This window comes from Schistocerca piceifrons, chromosome 4 (assembly GCF_021461385.2).
Source record: "Schistocerca piceifrons isolate TAMUIC-IGC-003096 chromosome 4, iqSchPice1.1, whole genome shotgun sequence".
NCBI classification, from domain to species: Eukaryota; Metazoa; Arthropoda; class Insecta; order Orthoptera; family Acrididae; genus Schistocerca; species Schistocerca piceifrons.
Window position 1 is genome coordinate 558310306 of NC_060141.1, and position 20060 is coordinate 558330365.

The 20060-nt window shown below is 40.4% G+C and overlaps 1 protein-coding gene across 2 annotated transcripts in view; it reads left to right on the forward strand.

Annotated features, from left to right (window-relative positions):
• The first annotated feature begins 266 nt into the window (after window positions 1–266).
• LOC124795338 (decapping and exoribonuclease protein-like) overlaps window positions 267–20060 on the forward strand; it is a 42075-nt gene continuing 22281 nt past the window's right edge. Inside the window, exons 1-3 of one of the 2 annotated variants that reach the window (XM_047259325.1) lie at window positions 269–506; window positions 590–727; window positions 13299–13522. In XM_047259325.1, coding sequence (XP_047115281.1) covers window positions 454–506; window positions 590–727; window positions 13299–13522 — 415 coding nt within the window. In that variant the 5' untranslated portion in view covers window positions 269–453. Of the gene's footprint in view, window positions 728–13298; window positions 13523–20060 lie in introns of both variants that reach the window. The other variant, XM_047259324.1, reaches the window with a different exon arrangement.

A 20060-nucleotide genomic window follows, 5' to 3' on the forward strand; every position in this document is an offset into this window, starting at 1 on the left:
CCTTGTAAATATCTCATGTAAAAATGCAACAGTGAAACTTCGGTGCGAGACCCTACTTCAGATACCACCGGCCGCCACTGGTTGTCATATCGATGAATTTCCTTACGAACAGCAGTATTCGATAACGTCAATGTACTCAGTATTCTCACGCCAGTACACGCACTGCTTCCTTGTGCTGCTTGTGAAAATCTACTGGCAGTGTGAAATGCTACTCGAGTATCGCCACTGGAATTTTTTTTGAAATGCAACTTTCGTGACTTCTCTAGAGTAGCATTATTTTAGTTGTATGTGGAAGGCGTTTGATGGCCGGCTAACTGCAGTGAAGTGTTATCTTTGCGGCGTCAGTGTTGTCGTCTGCTGACACTGCTGTGAGTGTTGTTTGTTTCTGTCGGTCGGGTAGACGCGGTAAACAGACAGACTTTTTGTGAGTTAGAAAAATGTCGGCTAAGCTAAATGTTCATTTGCAAGAAGTTCCAAGGACCTTCCCCACTTTTCAAAGGCCTGAGGTATTAGGTTACTACAGTCTCAACACAGAGCGTCAGTTTTGTGATGACTTATCAGAATTAAAGTATCTTGTTCCCCACCACAGACGGAAACGAAAACACAACCTTAATTACAAGATTGAAGATATTGTTAAGAAAGATGAAGATGTCAATGAGAGGCTGGACACGATATTGCAGTGGATTCTCCGCAATGCTCATAATTTGAAAGATGACAGCGGAACTAGGTTTGTGACTTGTGTTCTTTGCAGTGTATTTTATTCGAACAGCATTAGAATAATACCGAGCATTTTAATGTTTTATGTAGCTTATATTATGCTTCATTTGACGGCACTGGAAAATACTTCTGTTTGTTGCTCCATCCAGTACACGTGTTTTTTTAGTAGGTGTTAGTGTGTTTCTAAAGTGAAAGTTTATAAACGTTGAATCCGCTCGTAATTATCCGTCGCACAGATAAAACTAGAAATCTGTAGCAGTTGGTGTTGCCCAGAAAGCAAATCTGTATTGCTTGCAGCATTTTGTAGGGCATCTAATATAGCAAATCAACCGAAACAAATGGAATATTTTGCAGTGTTTGCATGAATGAAGCAACCCTCGTTACTCTGTAATAAAAACTGTCCATTGACTACTCATTTGGCACAGTAAACAGAATGAAACAGCAGATAGAATAAATGTTTTCTAGCAAACTATATTCACACTTACGAACTGACGTTGATGTTTTTATTCGACAACCATCTCTGTGCATACCGATTGCGATGGCTGATAATTCCTGAATTATAGTCAGTTGGGGAACACTTAATACCAGATTTTATGGTTGACCCAGAACTTTGTGATATTTTATTAGAATATGGGTAGCTGGGAAACCAAGTAATGATAATAGCAGTAAGTTTGTAGCACTGCATATAATGAATAAATTGCATAAAATATTTCAAACAAAAAGGAAATTGACTGTTGGAGTATGTTTTGAGAAACAAATGGGAATAACTGTTGATCTGATTCACAATAATAATTGGCGAGATGATCCTTGACTAAGTAAATAAGAAAGTCTGTAAAATTTACAGGACATTAGTAAACAAGTGACAGACAGACAAGGCTCAAAAAAGAAATAGGCCTATTGGGCTTTTTGTTGTAAAGCTTCTCATGAAATTTAGTAGCTCCTTGTATAAAATAGGTGGGTCATTGCTAATACATAATATTGTGATTTTGACACATGTATTGCAAACACGTGGTGCACAGTTGCAGCTTATAAAACCACCGATTATAATAAAATTGACTGGATCTTGACAAATATTCTGTTGCCAACAAAGTATTAAACATCAGGCATTGAAAGGCTTGTTATTTAGTACACTATTTCCCCTGAGTGTTGTAGAGCCCTTTAAGCATTGTATTTATTGATACTACATAATAATTATTAATAAATTAAATTACTGTACCCAAGAGATAAAGAGAGATAATTTTAACTTGAAATCATAATTGTAGTATCAAAATGCAGCTTCATTTGTGGAAAGAAGTGCAGCAGTCATGTGCTTTATGTTAAAGGTGGTTTAAGCAGTAGTTAAAGGTGTATATTCATTTAATACTGCCTAAATCAGCCCTGGGCTGAACTAAAACTGCCACCCTTCTTTCACAAATGAGATATTGTTTAGACACTACAAATATGTTAGGCTGAAACTGTGACAATAGGAAAATATATACTCTCTTTCCGAGAATGTGTGTAGGACCTTGTTTGGTAATGTGCACACACTCTGTTCCCCATTTGTGTGTGAAGGAGAATCTAGTCACTGACATTTTTCATTGTAGCTCATTTATTTTATGAGATTGGTCTAATCCATAGCTTCTCCATTCTTCCTCACTCATCATACTGTTAGTAGTCACCTATGCACTGCAGCATATAAGGGTTGTATGCATGCTCTGAATCTGTCAGTTTCCTCTGTCATTCTAATCACATTTCATGTTATTTATCATGTCAGTGATACCACCAAAGCGCTCAACATTTCTGTGAAAAAATCTTGCTGCTCTTGCTTATACTGACTCACAATCTGAAACTGGGTGTTGTCAATATGTGTCCCACACAGAATGACAATGCTGCAAATAAGGCCTAATCAAGGAGCACTATGCCTTCTTTTTTTTTATTAATGGTTTAAAGGCCTCACTTCTTAATAAAGGGTTGTGTGTGCACTATGGAATACTTCTTTTAAGTGAAAATTCTAATTTAGTTTACTATTAAACGTTACTCTAGATACTTAAGGTTAGTTGACTCATTAAACATCTTCACCAATACATTATACTCAGGTGTTGCCCCGGACCTGCTGGAACAGAATTGTCAGTGCATTTCCCTGCTGTAGCAAGATCTTCCTGGAGAGTTTCACGATCTCTTAATTACCTTGTTTTGTGATACACCATCAGATCATCTGCAAACTGGCAAATGTTAGAGTTGATATCAGTTCCAGTGTCTTTTTTACATGGTATAAACAGTAATAGCTCCAGCAGTCTTCCTTAAAGCACAACTGAAAATAATTCAGGTTTCTCTGATACAGCTTTCTCTATCCTTTTATTCTGAGTTCTGCACTGTAGGCATGCCTTTATCTAAATCATAATCCTGTTATTAATTCCTAGAGCGTATAATATCCACATTAAGAGCCTTGGTGGTCTCTGTTGAATGTGTTTAACAGTGAAGTCTTAAATTTTTTGTGACCATTGAGTGTAAATTCCCATAGTTCCTCCATCATTTATTCTGAGAAATGTAGTACTTTACATCACTAGATCAGTTGTGAACAATTAAAATTTCTGGTTCGTTATTAGTGACAGGTATTCAGCATTGTAGCTCAGTGGACTTAATTCGTGAGTTGGAAGATACATGATTCTTGCCCCCATAAATAAGGGGTGATCAAAAGGCTTCCATTTGAGGGTCTTGCTGCAGAGTATATGCAATGTAGCATGACTCTGATGCTGGTGTATAAACTTTGACATGTAGCAAAGGATTGGTGGGGCATTTGTTTCTTTCTGAGGTGCTTGCAGCAAATATGGAAATGTGAAGTGTGTTGACATTATTACCAGATGCGTCCAAACAGGGCCAACATGCTGTTGTTCTTTTCATGGTTGCTAAAGGACAAACACTGGTAGACATTCATTGGATAATGAAAGTGTATGGGGCAGCATGCCTGTCGAAAACTTCCGTTGTGGAATGGTGTGCCAAGTTCTGTGCTGGTCATGATTTGACACAAGATGCTAGACAATGTGGGAGGCCAGCCTCATCTATTATGCATAGTTCAAGTGGGAGACACTCAAGCATCCATCCTATAGTCCTGATCTCTCCCTATGTGATTATCATGCTCTTCGTCCCTTAAAAAAGGCCTTGAAGAATCAATGTTTCCTGCCAGATGAGGATGTGCAGCTGGCAGTTACAGGCTTCTTCATGCAGCAGTACATTATGTTTTACCAAATAGCTATCTGCAGCTTGGTGCAGCAGTGGGATGACTCTCTCAGTGCTCATAGTGATTTTGCCTAAGTGGCATACCAATTCTGGACTGTATGGTCTTTGAACAGAAACTTTTGGTTTCCCGTAGTAATATTTGATAATTCCACTGTTAGGATTGTGCTACATGTAGGTTCTTTCTGGTTTTGATATTTTCATGCTATTTGTTTCTCACACCATCACAAAAGATATTTTTTATATTTGTATTTGACATATATGTCACTTTAAATTCAGAATATACTTGTTTATCATACTTCGCCATGGTTTGTCTGGGTTAGGTCCTATGTAAAATCACCAAGCAGATCTACAGCTTCTAATGTATTCAGTTACTCACAGACAGATCTGATGCAGAAAAGACAGCAAAAGGAACCTCAAAATCTTAAATCTCACTTTCAAATTGATGGCATAGAAATAAATATCTTCCTGGTCTTGTAAAGCACGTAAATTAGTTGCAAATAATTAAAGTAAATCTAGAAACTCACCAAATGGTGGAGATATTGAATCATAGACAGGCACGTAAAAAAATAAATTTGTTGCATTTAATAATCACATTGAGTCAATCCTTTAAAATTACAATTCCAGAAAATTGTTAATTGATACAGATTTTTTTCTCTGTGTAATGAGATTTTCATTTAGAATTATCTGTATGGTTTTATGAATGCATAATGATTCATCCAATCATGCATAAGATAGCAAAGTTTTATTTTGTTTTGTGCGCCTGTCGACATCTCAATGCTTCCAACTAGTGAGTCATTTCCTTTACTCCTAAAGTATTTACATTGTGCTAAAAGTCTCCATACTATAATTTATTAATATTTTTCAAAGCAGAATAAGTATTTATAAATGTCAATATTCAAAACACTGAATTATCACAGATGGATCATGCCCAACATGCGTACTAGTCAGCCTCCATATTATTGCACCTGGGAGTAAGAGTGATTATCGGTCAGTGCATAATAGGGGTTGATGGTATATGCACAACTGACCTGAAAGCTCCGTCACCTATCACAACTCATGGGCTTTATTGTGTATGCACATCTCAAGCATCGTCTGTGGAGAGAATTCTGTTTGTACTTCAGTTGTGTGGACATCCATCCACAGACATTGTATTTGAGTTCTGTTTTCCATATCACTAATAAACAGTTGTTATTATAACATGTCTTTCATCTCTCCTCAGTATGAGGGTGCTTCAGTGGTGATGAGCTAAAAGGTCTTGTATGGTTTTTCATTGATTTTCTCTAGTCAGCCATACTTGGCAATGAGGCTGTTTCTCATATGTGTTAAAAGTGCTTTTATGTCTTGTCTCCTCTCATCTGCCATACACTCCAAGGTTTCACTTTTCTGTTTTCTTCAAGCCTTATTTATTGTTTTTCTGCTGTGTATTGGTTTGCCTTGTTAGAGCATGTTTCATTTTCAAGTTGTTTTGTGTGGTTTCAAGTGAGTGTATTTTTGCTTGTGTGCTGGTTTGTTTTGAGGGGGCAGTGTTTTATGGTTTTTGAATTGTCAGACTCTGAGGGCAATGGTGTTCACCACATTTCACGATTATTACTACGGGGCAAGTTTATCAGTCTAGGCAAACTAGTGAAACAGGGTTGTTGGTCATTGTCTTCTTGTGTAGTGCAGTTCAGCCAGTCTGTTCATGTGTTGTACAAGTGCGAATTTTCTCATTTGATTCTGTTGGTCTGAGTTGTTTTCAGTAATTCCAGGTTCAGGTTTCAGTTCACTAGTGGCATATTTTCATGTAAGGTTTGAGTGTCATTTTGTCTTATTGTATCTGCCCCATCATCGGAGCTGCCTTTGTCTCAGCTGTGCAGTTACAGGAGCAGTAAATTCAGAAACTACTGCATGGTGTAATTCCTCACTGTGGTTTTGTCTACTACTGCCACATCTTGGCACACCATTTCTGTATCTGTGCCAACTTTTTGGGTGTTTGATGGTCAGAAAGAGGATTTGCCTTTGACATTCAAGGTACACAATGAAGTTCACTTTACTGCCAGCGTATGTGCAAAAATTTCTTGTTTGTGTTCTCAGTTTTTCTCAGGCACTCATACAGAGGACGTAACTTCTTAGTGGGACAGTTAGATTTGCATTTTTGTTGTGACAGCTGCCTCCAGCCAAGCAGCGCATGTGCCATGTTTTTGGTAATGTTGGACAGTCTTCCCCATAGTGTTCAATGAGCTCGATCATGAGTGGTGTCTGGACTGGTGACCTAAAACTTTGTGTGTGGCAAGCTTGGCCATCTTAGTCAGGTCATTTGCAGTGTTGCTATGTGGTGTGGCCCTCAGTTTTTGCTCACAGAGATTTTTTGCTGGTGATGCCATCAGACATCTACTATCTCATCACTGTTGCTGTCAGTGCTGACTGTGCCATGACTGGCCCTCCCAGCAGCACCGGCCCTGATTTGGCCGCCCTCCTTTTGGTGTCACTCCTGTTGACACCTGCCCTGTCACGGCTTGCTCTCCAGTCATCAGCTAGCCTGTAAGCAACATCAGTTCCAGTCATCAGTCCACACATCACCAGCCCTGTCTCAGTCAGCCTCCTGTCTTCGCCCAACGTGTCAGCGACAGCATACATTCGTTCATTATTCCCGTTGTTGCTGCCCATGCTGTTGACACCGCCACTGTCAGTCCTGCAACTGCCAGCCTCTGGCCCTGTCATGGTCGGCCCTTCTGTCGTGGTCAAGCCTGTCAGCCACTGCATCAGTCCTGTCATCTTATCAGTGCATTGCTGGTCCCCTTGTCGTCACCCGTCCTGTCGATAATACGGTGACCATTTTAGTCAGTCCTGTTGCCACTGGCCCTTTTGTGGTCAGTTCTTATCATTACCAACAGTGTCGACCCAACTGCCGGTCTTGTCGTCACTGACCCTGGTATCACCACTCCTCTTGCCGTCACTAGCTGTCTTGTCAGTGTTGTTGTCACCAGAACTGCCACAGCTGACCCTCTCGCCATTGCAGGCATCTCTGCAGCTGGCCCCATTGTCCCCTTTTGTGGTACCGTGGCCATCCCAGTGGCTGCTCCTGTTGTTGCTGCCAGCTGAACTGCCAGTCTCATCATTCTTGCTGACATTGCCGATCCTGTCATGTTCTTCTGGGTCTTGATTTGTGCCTTCCTGGAAATTTTGCTGCAAGCTCCACCTAGGCCTGGTCAGCCAAGCTGTCACATACAGAAGCCAGTTACCATTCCCCTATGAGGACACGATATGGTTGCTGTATTGGGAACCATTAATTGAGTTCTTTAGTAGCTTGATTCAGTATATTCAGATATCTTGTGTTGAGTTTTTGGAAGTTATTATGCAGTGTTTGTCATTTTCCTATTCTTGTTTATCAGAGGTTGTGGGTCCTACACCACTTGCTCAGCAGTCTTCTTCATTGTATGTTGCATTTCATTTTCATACGCAAGATTTTCCTTCTGTTCAGCACTTATGGAATGCAAGATTGTGTTACTGTAATTAGTTACATACCAGTTGTTTGAGCAGTCAGCGCTAGCAGCTGTGTTGTGCCTTCTTCTTGGGTGCAATGCTTCTATGGGATGGTTGCACCATCTCTTTTTAAGGGAGGAGGGATGTGGTGTATGCAGGGCTGCCCCTGCACATATTGGCCACCACACCAGTGTGTGTGTGCTTCACGGGCTATGTATGGTCCCTGCCTAACCACAGAGGCTGTTTGTAAATAGAGCCATGGTTCTGTGTACAGTCAAACCACCAGCAGCCGCCACAGCAACTGGGAATACAAACCTCACCGATAGGCAGCGTGTCGATTGCGACAAAAAGTGCTGTAAGCAGGGCAGTGCTTTCCTATGCTACGTCACATGTGTTCTCAATGCTATGTGGGTATCCTTCAAGAGATTATTTTTGCCAGTGTCAGACTATGCAGGACAATTATGTCCCAGGGCTTCATGCTGGCCATTCAGCTGCTCCCCTTAAGCCCTCACCATGAGTATCTGCCATTGATACTATGCGGGACCACCATCTACTGCTTCCAGGTATCACGCCACACTGCACGCATCCCACTGGGAGTTGTTATCATCTGAGGGACTGTGTCCAAGATCTACTAAAGCCCAACATCCTAGAAGCACTGTCATTTCTTGGCATCTATTGTCATCTGAGCCATCATCTCCAATAACTGTCGATGCCTGACATCTCAGAAGCTACCATCATCTCAAGGACATACTCTGAGTACCAGGTCGGATCCTAACAATGATCGTCCTTGGCTCTTGTGCCACAACACTTATCGTGACTTAAGGGTTTCATCATGAAGGCACATTTCAGGCAACATTTAGGAGAGACAGTTCAGTTTGTACTTCAATTGTGTGGACATTGTATTTGAGTTCTGTTCTCTATATCACTAATAAACAGTTGTTGTTACAATGTATGTTTCATCACTCTTCGGTATGAGGACACTTCAAAAACTTCTCCCATTTATCATTCACATCATTTCCACTTAATATTAGTTCCCATATTACTTTCTCTAACCATCTTAATTCAATCATAATTATAGCCATGCAAAATAAAATGGACTGTTTTATGATACATACACAGATAACAGAACACTGTATTAAGTAGTTTTCAATCCCTGGCTCTTCTTGTGGCAGAAAGTACACACAGTCACACATGCAACCACACAGACACCCACCAAATGCACACTATTATGGACATGGTGACACTGATTATATTAGAGAGCAGTTGCCTGGGCTGATGGAAGGGGTAGGGAAGGAGGCATGTGGCAAGGAGGGGGTAGTGGGATAGTGCAAGCCTGGAGTGGAAAAGCAGATAACTTGGCAAGTGCACAAAAGGACAAGAGTAATTCTCATGGGGTGGAGCATATAAGAGCTATAGAGAGAAGGGAAGAGAAGAAGGTGGAGATGGAAGGGAGACATGGAGGGGAGAGATAAAGGGAGAGGGGTGGAAAGGGGGAATAGATAGATAGATAGATAGAGGGGGGAGAGAGAAAATGGCTGCTTGAGGAGGAGGGGGGAAGAGGGAGTGATGGGAGAAGGCAACACATGATCTGGATAGGGAAGGAGCAGTGTGGACAATGGCAGAAGAGGAAAAAAAAAAGTTGAGGCAGTGGGAAACAGGTTAGCGGAAGTGTAGGCTAGGGGGATTGCATGAATTCAGAATATGCTGAAGAGACAATTCCCACTCGTATAGTTCAGTGAAACTTGCACTGGAAGACAGCATCCAAATAACCCACTCAGTGAAGCAGCTGTTGAAGGCATTTTTGTTCTGGTGCACAGCATTTTTGGCAACTGGATGGCCAAGTTTCCAATTTGTGACAGTTTGGCGGTAGCCATTCGTGTAAGTAGATAGTTGGTTACCTGTCATGCCCACACAGAATGCTGCACTGTGACTGCAGCATAGCTGATGTATAAAATGGTTACACTTTCACTCATGGCCGTGCCTTTTATAGGGTAGGAAATTACGGTGACTGGGCTGCTGTAGCAGGTTGTTGGGTGTATGTGACAGGTCTTGCACCTGGGTCGTCCACAAGGAAATGACCCGTGGGGTGCAAGAGTGGGAGCAGAATTGGAATAGGGATTGACAAGGATATTCTACAGGTAGAACACTATTTTGGGTGATGCGGATAGGATCCCTCACCTCATGGTACGGTGAGAGGTAGTTGAAGCAGTGGTGAAGGATGTGGTTGAGATATTCCAGGCCAGGGTGATACTGGATGATCAGAGTAGTACTGTTCAGCAGCTGATTAATAGTTTTATTGGTACCAAAAGAGGAGATGGTGTGGGAGATCTGTTTATGCATGAGCTGGTTAGGAGATCATCTATCAATAAATGCTCTGGTGAGTTTATTGGCATATTTCAATAACTCTAGGCTTGCACTGCAGGTGCAGGGTCCATGGATGACAAGCCTGTAAGAAAGAGACTTTTTGACATGTTGTTGTTGTTGTTGTTGTTGTTGTTGTTGTTGTTGTCTTCAGTCCTGAGACTGGTTTGATGCACCTCTCCATGCTACTCTATCCTGTGCAAGGTTCTTCATCTCCCAGTACCTACTGCAACCTACATCCTTCTGAATCTGCTTAGTGTATTCATCTCTTGGTCTCCCTCCACGATTTTTACCCTCCACGCTGCCCTCCAATACAAAATTGGTGATCCCTTGATGCCTCAGAACATGTCCTACCAACCGATCCCTTCTTCTGGTCAAGTTGTGCCACAAGCTTCTCTTCTCCCCAATCCTATTCAATACTTCCTCATTAGTTACGTGATCTACCCATATAATCTTCAGGATTCTTCTGTAGCACCACATTTCGAAAGCTTCTATTCTCTTCTTGTCCAAACTAGTTATCGTCCATGTTTCACTTCCATACATGGCTACACTCCATACAAATACTTTCAGAAAACACTTCCTGACACTTAAATCTATACTCGATGTTAACAAATTTCTCTTCTTCAGAAATGCTTTCCTTGCCATTGCCAGTCTACATTTTATATCCTCTCTACTTCGACCATCATCAGTTATTTTGCTCCTCAAATAGCAAAACTCCTTTACTACTTTAAGTGTCTCATTTCCTAATCTAATTCCCTCAGCATCACCAGACTTAATTCAACTACATTCCATTATCCTCGTTTTGCTTTTGTTGATGTTCATCTTATAGCCTCCTTTCAAGACACTGTCCATTCCATTCAACTGCTCTTCTAAGTCCTTTGCTGTCTCTGGCAGAATTACAAACCTCAAAGTTTTTATTTCTTCTCCATGGATTTTAATTCCAACTTTGAATTTTTCTTTTGTTTCCTTTACTGCTTGCTCAATATACAGATTGAGTAACACCAGAGAGAGGCTACAACCCTGTCTCACTCCCTTCCCAACCACTGCTTCCCTTTCACGCCCCTCGACTCCTATAACTGCCATCTGGTTTCTGTACAAATTGTAAATAACCTTTTGCTCCCTGTATTTTACCCATGCCACCTCCAGTATTTGAAAGAGAGTATTCCAGTCAACATTGTCAAAAGCTTTCTGTAAGTGTACAAATGCTAGAAATGTAGGTTTGCCTTTCCTTAATCCATCTTCTAATATAAGTCGTAGGGTCAGTATTGCCTCACGTGCTCCAACATTTCTACGGAATCCAAACTGATCTCCCCCGAGGTCAGCTTCTACCAGTTATTCCATTCGTCTGTAAAGAATTCACATAAGTATTTTGCAGCTGTGACTTATTAAACTGATAGTTCAGTAATTTTCACATCTGTCAACACCTGCTTTCTTTGGGATTGGAATTATTATATTCTTCTTGAGGTCTGAGGGTATTTCACCTGTTTCATACATCTTGCTCACCAGATGGTAGAGTTTTGTCAGAACTGGCTCTCCCAAGGCCGTCAGTAGTTCCAATGGAATGTTGTCTACTCCCCGGGCCTTGTTTCGACTCAGGTCTTTCAGTGCTCTGTCAAACTCTTCACGCAGTATTGTATCTCCCATTTCATCTTCATCTACATCCTCTTCCATTTCCATAATATTGTCCTCAAGTACATTGCCCTTGTATAGACCCTCTATATACTCCTTCCACCTCTCTGCTTTCCCTTCTTTGCTTAGAACTGGGTTTCCATCTGAGCTCTTGATGTTCATACAAGTGGTTCTCTTATCTCCAAAGGTCTCTTTAATTTTCCTGTAGGCAGTATCTATCTTTTGACATGAATGGGTGATAACTTTAACAGCTGTAATTTTGACGGTTGGTGTACTTCATATGAACAGTTGTATTTATGGGCCAATCTCAGAGGTGGAGATTGACTGCTAAGAAGATAGCTCATTGAGTTGAGAAGCACCAAATAAAGTGGATTTATGAAGGGAAGGGCAAAGGCTGTCTTTGTCATGAGTCTAGATCATTAAAATATCACCAGTGAGTCTGTACCAGACAAGGAATTTTAGATGTTGATTGGATAGGAAGGATTTTTCCATTTGGGCAATAAATAAGTTAGCATAGGATGGTGCCATGCAGTTACCCCTGGCAGTACCAAAAATTGAAATAATTGTGGATTAGTATGTGCTAGGCCAGGAGGATTAGCAAAGAGGTGGTGGGTCTGGTATCAGGAGGACACTGGGAAAGGTAGCTAGCAAGGCTATGGGCGTAATTAATTTTCTTTGTATAGTCCCTGCATTGGTTTCTGTAGTAGGTACTCTGTAGTTAAATACACAGTTTTCTAAAGTTGTTATTTATACGTTTTCCTCTGTTATGTTTGTAAGAACATGACCAGTGCTTATCCTTGTGTCTGTAGTAATTATTGTAGGTACTGACTTTATGTGGTTGTAGTTAGAACACTATAAAAAGTCACCATTATGTAACTAATTAATGCAATTATTTAATGAATCCATGTGTCCAATAGACAACACATCTTTTTTCTATAATGATGTATTCTCCAGTAAGTCCTCTAGACAAGTAAAAAATTTTTTCAGTTCTGCTTCGAGATGACCTACACAGGGCTGCTATAGTCAGGTTGTTTTTCCCTAACTAGAAATATATTTAAGAGTATTTTCTCAATCTCAAAAAACAAGGGCACATGTAAACTTGGAAAGCTGATCAAACAGATAGTGAAGCTAATGTGGCTATAGCGAGGATATTGTGGCGAGATCTTATTCATCTGTAGTCAGTGACCTAGCCATTAAGATAGTGTGTATTACACCAATGGGAGGAAGGATGATTGGGAGTGTATGACAATGAAATGTGGTCATGAAATCCATCTTTCAGCAATTCCACTTGGATTAAGCAACCCAAACCTGAATTACAATAAGACATTACCCAATGACACATAGATTCCTTCTCTGGCTGGAGGATCACCAATATGGAGTAGCCACTGCATGCAAATATCAGTAACCCCCTGTTCAACAGTCTGCATCTTATATTCTGACAGAGGTCAGCTGCAGTGATACTATTTGAATCAGGATATATTACCATTAATGTATTTTGTGATAGATTTCAAACAAAGACTTGTAATAAAAAATTATCTTCCTGTGTCTGAATGCAGTAATGAGTACAGGGAGAAGGAGAAACAAAATGAGATTATCAGTACTTTTATCTCATAAATTTCAAGTGAATGTATTGTATCTTTAAACTATATTTCTCTTTGAATTATCACCGTAAAGTGCAAATAACCTAAGTGTTAAGTACCCCTTAGGCCAACCCTTTAGTACCACCACTGCCTTGATTGTTAGCTAAAAAATCTTAGGAACAACTTAATGGGTCTCAGAAGATTTTAATAACAATTGTTTGATGTTTTATTATAGCAGTTATTAAATTATTTATAATATGTGTCAGAGTAAAGGAATTTTGCTTGCATGGAAATCCTGGATAACTGTGGTTACTTTTCTTTACCTCTATACAGGTTACGCACAGATTTTGTATGCTTCCGTGGTCTTCTTACTATGCTTATTTGTACACCTTATGAGACAAGAGATGACTGGATAATATGTGCAACAAAGTGGAAAGGTACAATTTATCTGTGTGCTTTTGAAACAGAAGATGCAAAAAGACAGCGTTTGCAGGCCTCTGAACATCAGAAGAAATGTATGGCTTGGGGCAGGAAATTTGAGCAACATATGGCAACAGGTGAAAATTCATTGACTACCATGAGTTTATGAATATCCTTATGACTGCTACATTTTATTGTGCTGTGTAAAAGAGAGTGTTCATGTGCCCTAGTGTGTTCCAAATCATGAAGAAACATTGTACCATTAAACGTGCTTTAATCTTGCACTTACTTATGGAAAGACAGCAGAGACTGTAGAATTCAGTAGCTTTTCTTATTTTGTTTTCAAAGCAAGCACTATTTACTGTTTTAATGTGTTATAGCACTTTAGTTACTAGCTGCAGTTAGACCTCAAATAGGTTATTGCTGCCTGACATACCTGGTTCATAACAAATAACTTATTTTTAGAGATAGTAGCTCTCATGATAAGGTGAGAACAGTGACTGATGTTACCCTGCAGTTGACTGCACACTGTAATTAAAAACATGGAGAGGTTGAAACTGTAAGCTACACTGGGATTCAGATCCTGATCAGTGCCTTTCATGGATCATGTGGTTACTGGCTTGAGCTGCCCAGGCATTAACAACAGCCATCCCCATATTTTCTGTCAGCCAGTAACTCTGCAAGCAACCATATCGTGTTTGATGGAGGTTCTCCTGTATCACTGCTAGTCATTTCCTTTAGTGTTCCACTTGCAAATAGAGAGAGAGAGAGAGAGAGAGAGAGAGAGAGAGAGAGATGACTGTCTGTATGCCTCCGTATGAGCTCTAATCTCTCTAATATTAACTTCATGATCCTTACACAATATGTACGTTGGCAGAAGTAGAATCACTCTGCAGTCAGCCTCAAATGATGCCTGTTCTCTAAATTTTCTCAATAGTGCTCCTCAAAAAGAATGTTGCCTTCCCTCCACTGATTTCCACTTGAGTTCCTGAAGTGTTTCCATAGTACCTGCATGTTGTTTGAACCTACCGGTAACAAATCAGGCAGCCCACTTTTGAATTGCTTCGATGTCTTCCTTTAATCTGACCTGGGGTGGATCCTAAACACTTGATTCTCCTGCAGTCACTCAATGACTACACCTTCGCATACACCATAGCATCATGGGCGAACAACCACCTGTCCACCAGATCGTTTATGTACGTAGAAAATAACAGCGATCTGTCACACTTCCCTGGGGCACTGCAGACAATATCCTTGTCTCTGATGAACACTCCTCTGAGAACAACTTACTGCTTTCCGAAAAAAAAATACTGGGTTCTGTTACTTAAGAAGTATTTGTGCCATTCACATACCTGGGAACCTATTCTGTAAGTTTTTGCCTTGATTAACAATAGGCAGTGTGCCATCATGTAAAATCCTTTACAGAAATCTACAAATATGGGATCTGCCTGTTGCCCTTCACCTATGGTTTGCAGGATCTCAAGGAAATTTATTACATTCAAACTAGAATGTGTTCAAGGGTTCTGCAACATACTGATGTTAACGATATTGGTCTGTAATTTTGTGGGTCTATTCTTTTAACCTTCTTCTATACAGGAGTCACCTGTGCTTTTACGGTCACTTGGGACTTTGCACTGGGTGAGAAATTTGCGGTAAATGCAAGCTAAGAAAGAGGCCAGTGCTGTGGAGTACTCTTTGTAAAAGTGAATTGAGATTCCATCAGAACCTGGCTACTTGTTTTCAACTATTTCAGTTGTTTCTCCACACCAGTGATGCTTATTACTATGTTCTCCATGCAAGAGTCTGTGTGATGGTCAAACAGTGGTATGTTTGCATGTTTTGCCTGCATGAACGATTTCTTAAATGCAAAATTTAAAACTCTCCTACTCTCCAGACTGCATAGAAGTTCTCCCGTGTAAATTTCTCCTCATTTAAACTCAGTAGCCTAGAATAGCTCAGCTACAGTCCAACAGTTGTTCCAGTTTGAATCTTTCACTATGTGGTGGAGTGTCTGCTAAATGAAAGGGAGCCTTTGTAGAGTTTGGAATGTAAGAGACATAGTGAAGATTGCAATTGTGATTCAGATTGTGAAGTGTGTCCAGATGACTCTGTGGGTAAGAAGCATTGACCACGAAAGCCAACGGTTTCTGTTTCAGTCTGGCATACAACTTCAGTCTGTTGCAAAGTTTCACACCACCACTACTACTACTACTACTACTACTACGACTACGACTACGACTACTACTGCTGCTGCTGCTGCTGCTGCTGCTTGTTTTGTAGTTATATAACACTAAAAGTACATTCAAAACATAATTGCACCCGTGTTTAACTTTAAATGCTTTCTACATTATGACAAATTGCCCCAGTTCATAATTATTCATTGTTAGTGGCCATTCTGCATGGTAAAACACTACCAACAATCAGAAACTAAAGTTTATTAGTGATTTATGCAGAATATTTGATAGACAACCAGTGATAGGGCAAGATAGAACTCTTGTGACTGAATGGAGTCTAATGGATAGGCTATAAAATTGTAAAAAGTTATATGATGCATTTAACTTTAGGAGGTAAAATTCCAGTACTGCCAGTAAGACACATATAAAAGTGGAAAACTGTTTGTTACTTTTGGAACTATTACTTCAATCCTCCTCCCCATGAACCATGGACCTTGCCGTTGGTGGGGAGGCTTGCGTGCCTCAACGATACAGATAGCCATACCATAGGTGCAACCACAATGGAGGGGTATCTGTCGAGAGGCCAGATAAGTGTGTGGTTCCTGAAGAGGGGCAGCAGCCTTTTCAGTAGCTGCAGGGGCAACAGTCTGGATGATTGACTGATCTGGCCTTGTAACACTAACTAAAACAGCCTTGCTGTGCTGGTACTGCAAATGGCTGAAAGCAAGGGGAAACTACAGCCGTAATTTTTCCCGAGGGCATGCAGCTTTCCTAGTCCCCCATTCGGATCTCCGGGTGGGGACTACTCAAGAGGATGTCGTTGTCAGGAGAAAGAAAACTGGCATTCTATGGATTGGAGTGTGGAATGTCAGATCCCTTAATTGGGCAGGTAGGTTTAGAAAATTTAAAAAGGGAAATGGATAGGTTAAAGTTAGATATAGTGGGAATTAGTGAAGTTCGGTGGCAGGAGGAACAAGACTTTTGGTCAGGTGAATACAGGGTTATAAATACAAAATCAAATAAGGGTAATGCAGGAGTAGGTTTAATAATGAATAAAAAAAAATAGGAGTGTGGGTAAGCTACTACAAACAGCATAGTGAACGCATTATTGTGGCCAAGATAGACACGAAGCCCATGCCTTCTAAAGTAGTAAAAGTTTATATGCAAACAAGCTCTGCAGATGACAAAGAAATCGATGAAATGTATGATGAGATAAAAGAAATTATTCAGATAGTGAAGGGAGACGAAAATTTAATAGTCATGGGTGACTGGAATTCGATAGTAGGAAAAGGAAGAGAAGGAAACGTAGCAGGTGAATGTGGATTGGGGGTAAGAAATTAAAGAAGAAGCCACCTGGTAGAATTTCACACAGAGCATAACTTAATCATAGCTAACACTTGGTTCAAGAATCATGAAAGAAGGTTGTATACATGGAAGAAGCCTGGAGATACTAGAAGGTATCAGATAGATTATATAATGGTAAGACTCAGATTTAGGAACCAGGTTTTAAATTGTAAGACATTTCCAGGGCCAGATGTGGACTCTGACCACAATCTATTGGTTATGAACTGTAGAATAAAACTGAATAAACTGCAAAAAGATGGGAATTTAAGGAGATGGGACCTGGATAAACGTAAAGAACCAGAGGTTGTACAGAGTTTCAAGGAGAGCATAAGGGAAAAATTGACGGGAATGGGGGAAAGAAATACAGTAGAAGAAGAATGGGTAGCTTTGAGGGGTGAAGTAGTGAAAGCAGCAGAGGATCAAGTAAGTAAAGAGACGAGGGCTAGTAGAAATCCTTGGGTAACAGAAGAAATATTGAATTTAATTGATGAAAGGAGAAAATATAAAAATGCAGTAAATGAAGCGGGCAAAAATAAATACAAACGTCTCAAAAATGAGATCGACAGGAAGTGCAAAATGGCTAAGTGGGGATGGCTAGAGGACAGATGTAAGGATGTAGAGGCTTATCTCACTAGGGGTAAGATAGATACTGCCTACAGGAAAATTAAAGAGACCTTTGGAGAAAAGATAACCACTTGTATGAATATCAAGAGCTCAGATGGAAACCCAGTTCTAAGCAAAGAAGGGAAAGCAGAAAGGTGGAAGGAGTATATAGAGGGTCTATACAAGGGCAATGTACTTGAGGACAATATTATGGAAATGGAAGAGGATTTAGATGAAGATGAAATGGGAGATATGATACTGCGTGCAGAGTTTGGCAAAGCACTGAAAGACCTAAGTCGAAGCAAGGCCCGGGGAGTAGACAACATTCCATTAGAACTACTGACAGCCTTGGAAGAGCGAGTCCTGACAAAACTCTACCATCTAGTGAGCAAGATGTATGAAACAGGCGAAATACCCTCAGACTTCAAGAAGAATATAATAATTCCAATCCCAAAGAAAGCAGGTGTTGACAGATGTGAAAATTACTGAACTATCAGTTTAATAAGTCACAGCTGCAAAATACTTATGTGAATTCTTTACAGACGAATGGAATAACTGGTAGAAGCTGACCTCGGGGGAGATCAGTTTGGATTCCGTAGAAATGTTGGAGCACGTGAGGCAATACTGACCCTACGACTTATATTAGAAGATGGATTAAGGAAAGGCAAACCTACATTTCTAGCATTTGTACACTTACAGAAAGCTTTTGACAATGTTGACTGGAATACTCTCTTTCAAATTCTGAAGGTGGCATGGGTAAAATACAGGGAGCGAAAGGCTATTTACAATTTGTACAGAAACCAGATGGCAGTTATAAGAGTCGAGGGGCATGAAAGGGAAGCAGTGGTTGGGAAGGGAGTGAGACAGGGTTGTAGCCTCTCTCTGGTGTTATTCAATCTGTATATTGAGCAAGCAGTAAAGGAAACAAAAGAAAAATTCAAAGTTGGAATTAAAATCCATGGAGAAGAAATAAAAACTTTGAGGTTTGTAATTCTGCCAGAGACAGCAAAGGACTTGGAAGAGCAGTTGAATGGAATGGACAGTGTCTTGAAAGGAGGCTATAAGATGAACATCAACAAAAGCAAAACGAGGATAATGGAATGTAGTTGAATTAAGTCTGGTGATGCTGAGGGAATTAGATTAGGAAATGAGACACTTAAAGTAGTAAAGGAGTTTTGCTATTTGGGGAGCAAAATAACTGATGATGGTCAAAGTAGAGAGAATATAAAATGTAGACTGGCAATGGCAAGGAGAGCGTTTCTGAAGAAGAGAAATTTGTTAACATCGAATATAGATTTAAGGGTCAGGAAGTCGTTTCTGAAAGTATTTGTGTGGAGTGTGGCCATGTATGGTAGTGAAACGTGGATGATGAACAGTTTGGACAAGAAGAGAATATGAGCTTTTGAAATGTGGTACTACAGAAGAATGCTGAAGATTAGATGGGTAGGTCACGTAAATAATGAGGAGGTATTGAATAGAATTGGGGAGAAGAGGAGTTTGTGGCACAACTTGATTAGAAGAAGGAATCGGATGGTAGGACATGTCCTGAGGCATCAAGGGAACACCAATTTAGTACTGGAGGGCAGTGTGGAGGGTTAAAATCATAGAGGGAGACAAAGAGATGAATACACTAAGCAGATTCAGAAGGATGTAGGTTGCAGTAGGTACTGGGAGATGAAGAAGCTTGCACAGGATAGAGTAGCATGGAGAGCTGCATCAAACCAGTCTCAGTACTGAAGACCACAACAACAACAACAGTTCCATCCTCAGGCAGAGAGTAATTATAGGTTTGGCAGTTTACTCAGAACAATGGGTGAGACTGACTCACCTGTTTTAGGGCAAAAGGAAACTAATGGAAAGAAGAAGCAAAGAATGAAGACTGGAAAAAAGGACATTACATGGCAAACAGAATTTAACTTGGCTGTAAGAGAATGGTTTGATAAGTCTGGTAAATTTCCACGATAGAATTGAACATTTCTCTTCTGCCTTCATGGTTGGTGATCTTGATTATTCCAAGGATTGTATAAAGAATTTCAACAATGTACAGCATACAGTTCATTGTTGACAACTGTGTGAATTGGTCAGTATGAAGGCTGTCATTTAAAATGGAGAAAACTGAGTTTCATGCCGTTATCAAACATATTCGTTTGAAGGGTTGGACTGTCGCGCAAATCAAAACAGAATTGGATGAAATTCACATGGACTCTGCACTGTCAAGCACTGAAGACAAAGTGTGCTCCAGCCAACCAGTTGATGTCGCCACACAGGGAACCATTGACAAAATCCATGATATGGTAATGCAAGACTGTCAAATAAAAATTCTTGAGGTTGCCAAGACTGCAGGAATCTCAAATGAGCATAATATTCTGCATGGAAGAATATCCTGCATGAAGAAACTGGGTGCAAGGTGGGTACTGCGATTGCTCACAGTCAACCAAAAGAGCACCTGGCACAACTTCTCAGTACAATGCCTGGCACTGTTTAGTCACAGCCTGCAAGAGTTTTTATGCTGATTTGTGAATGTTGAGTCAAAATGGCTATCAAAACAATGCAC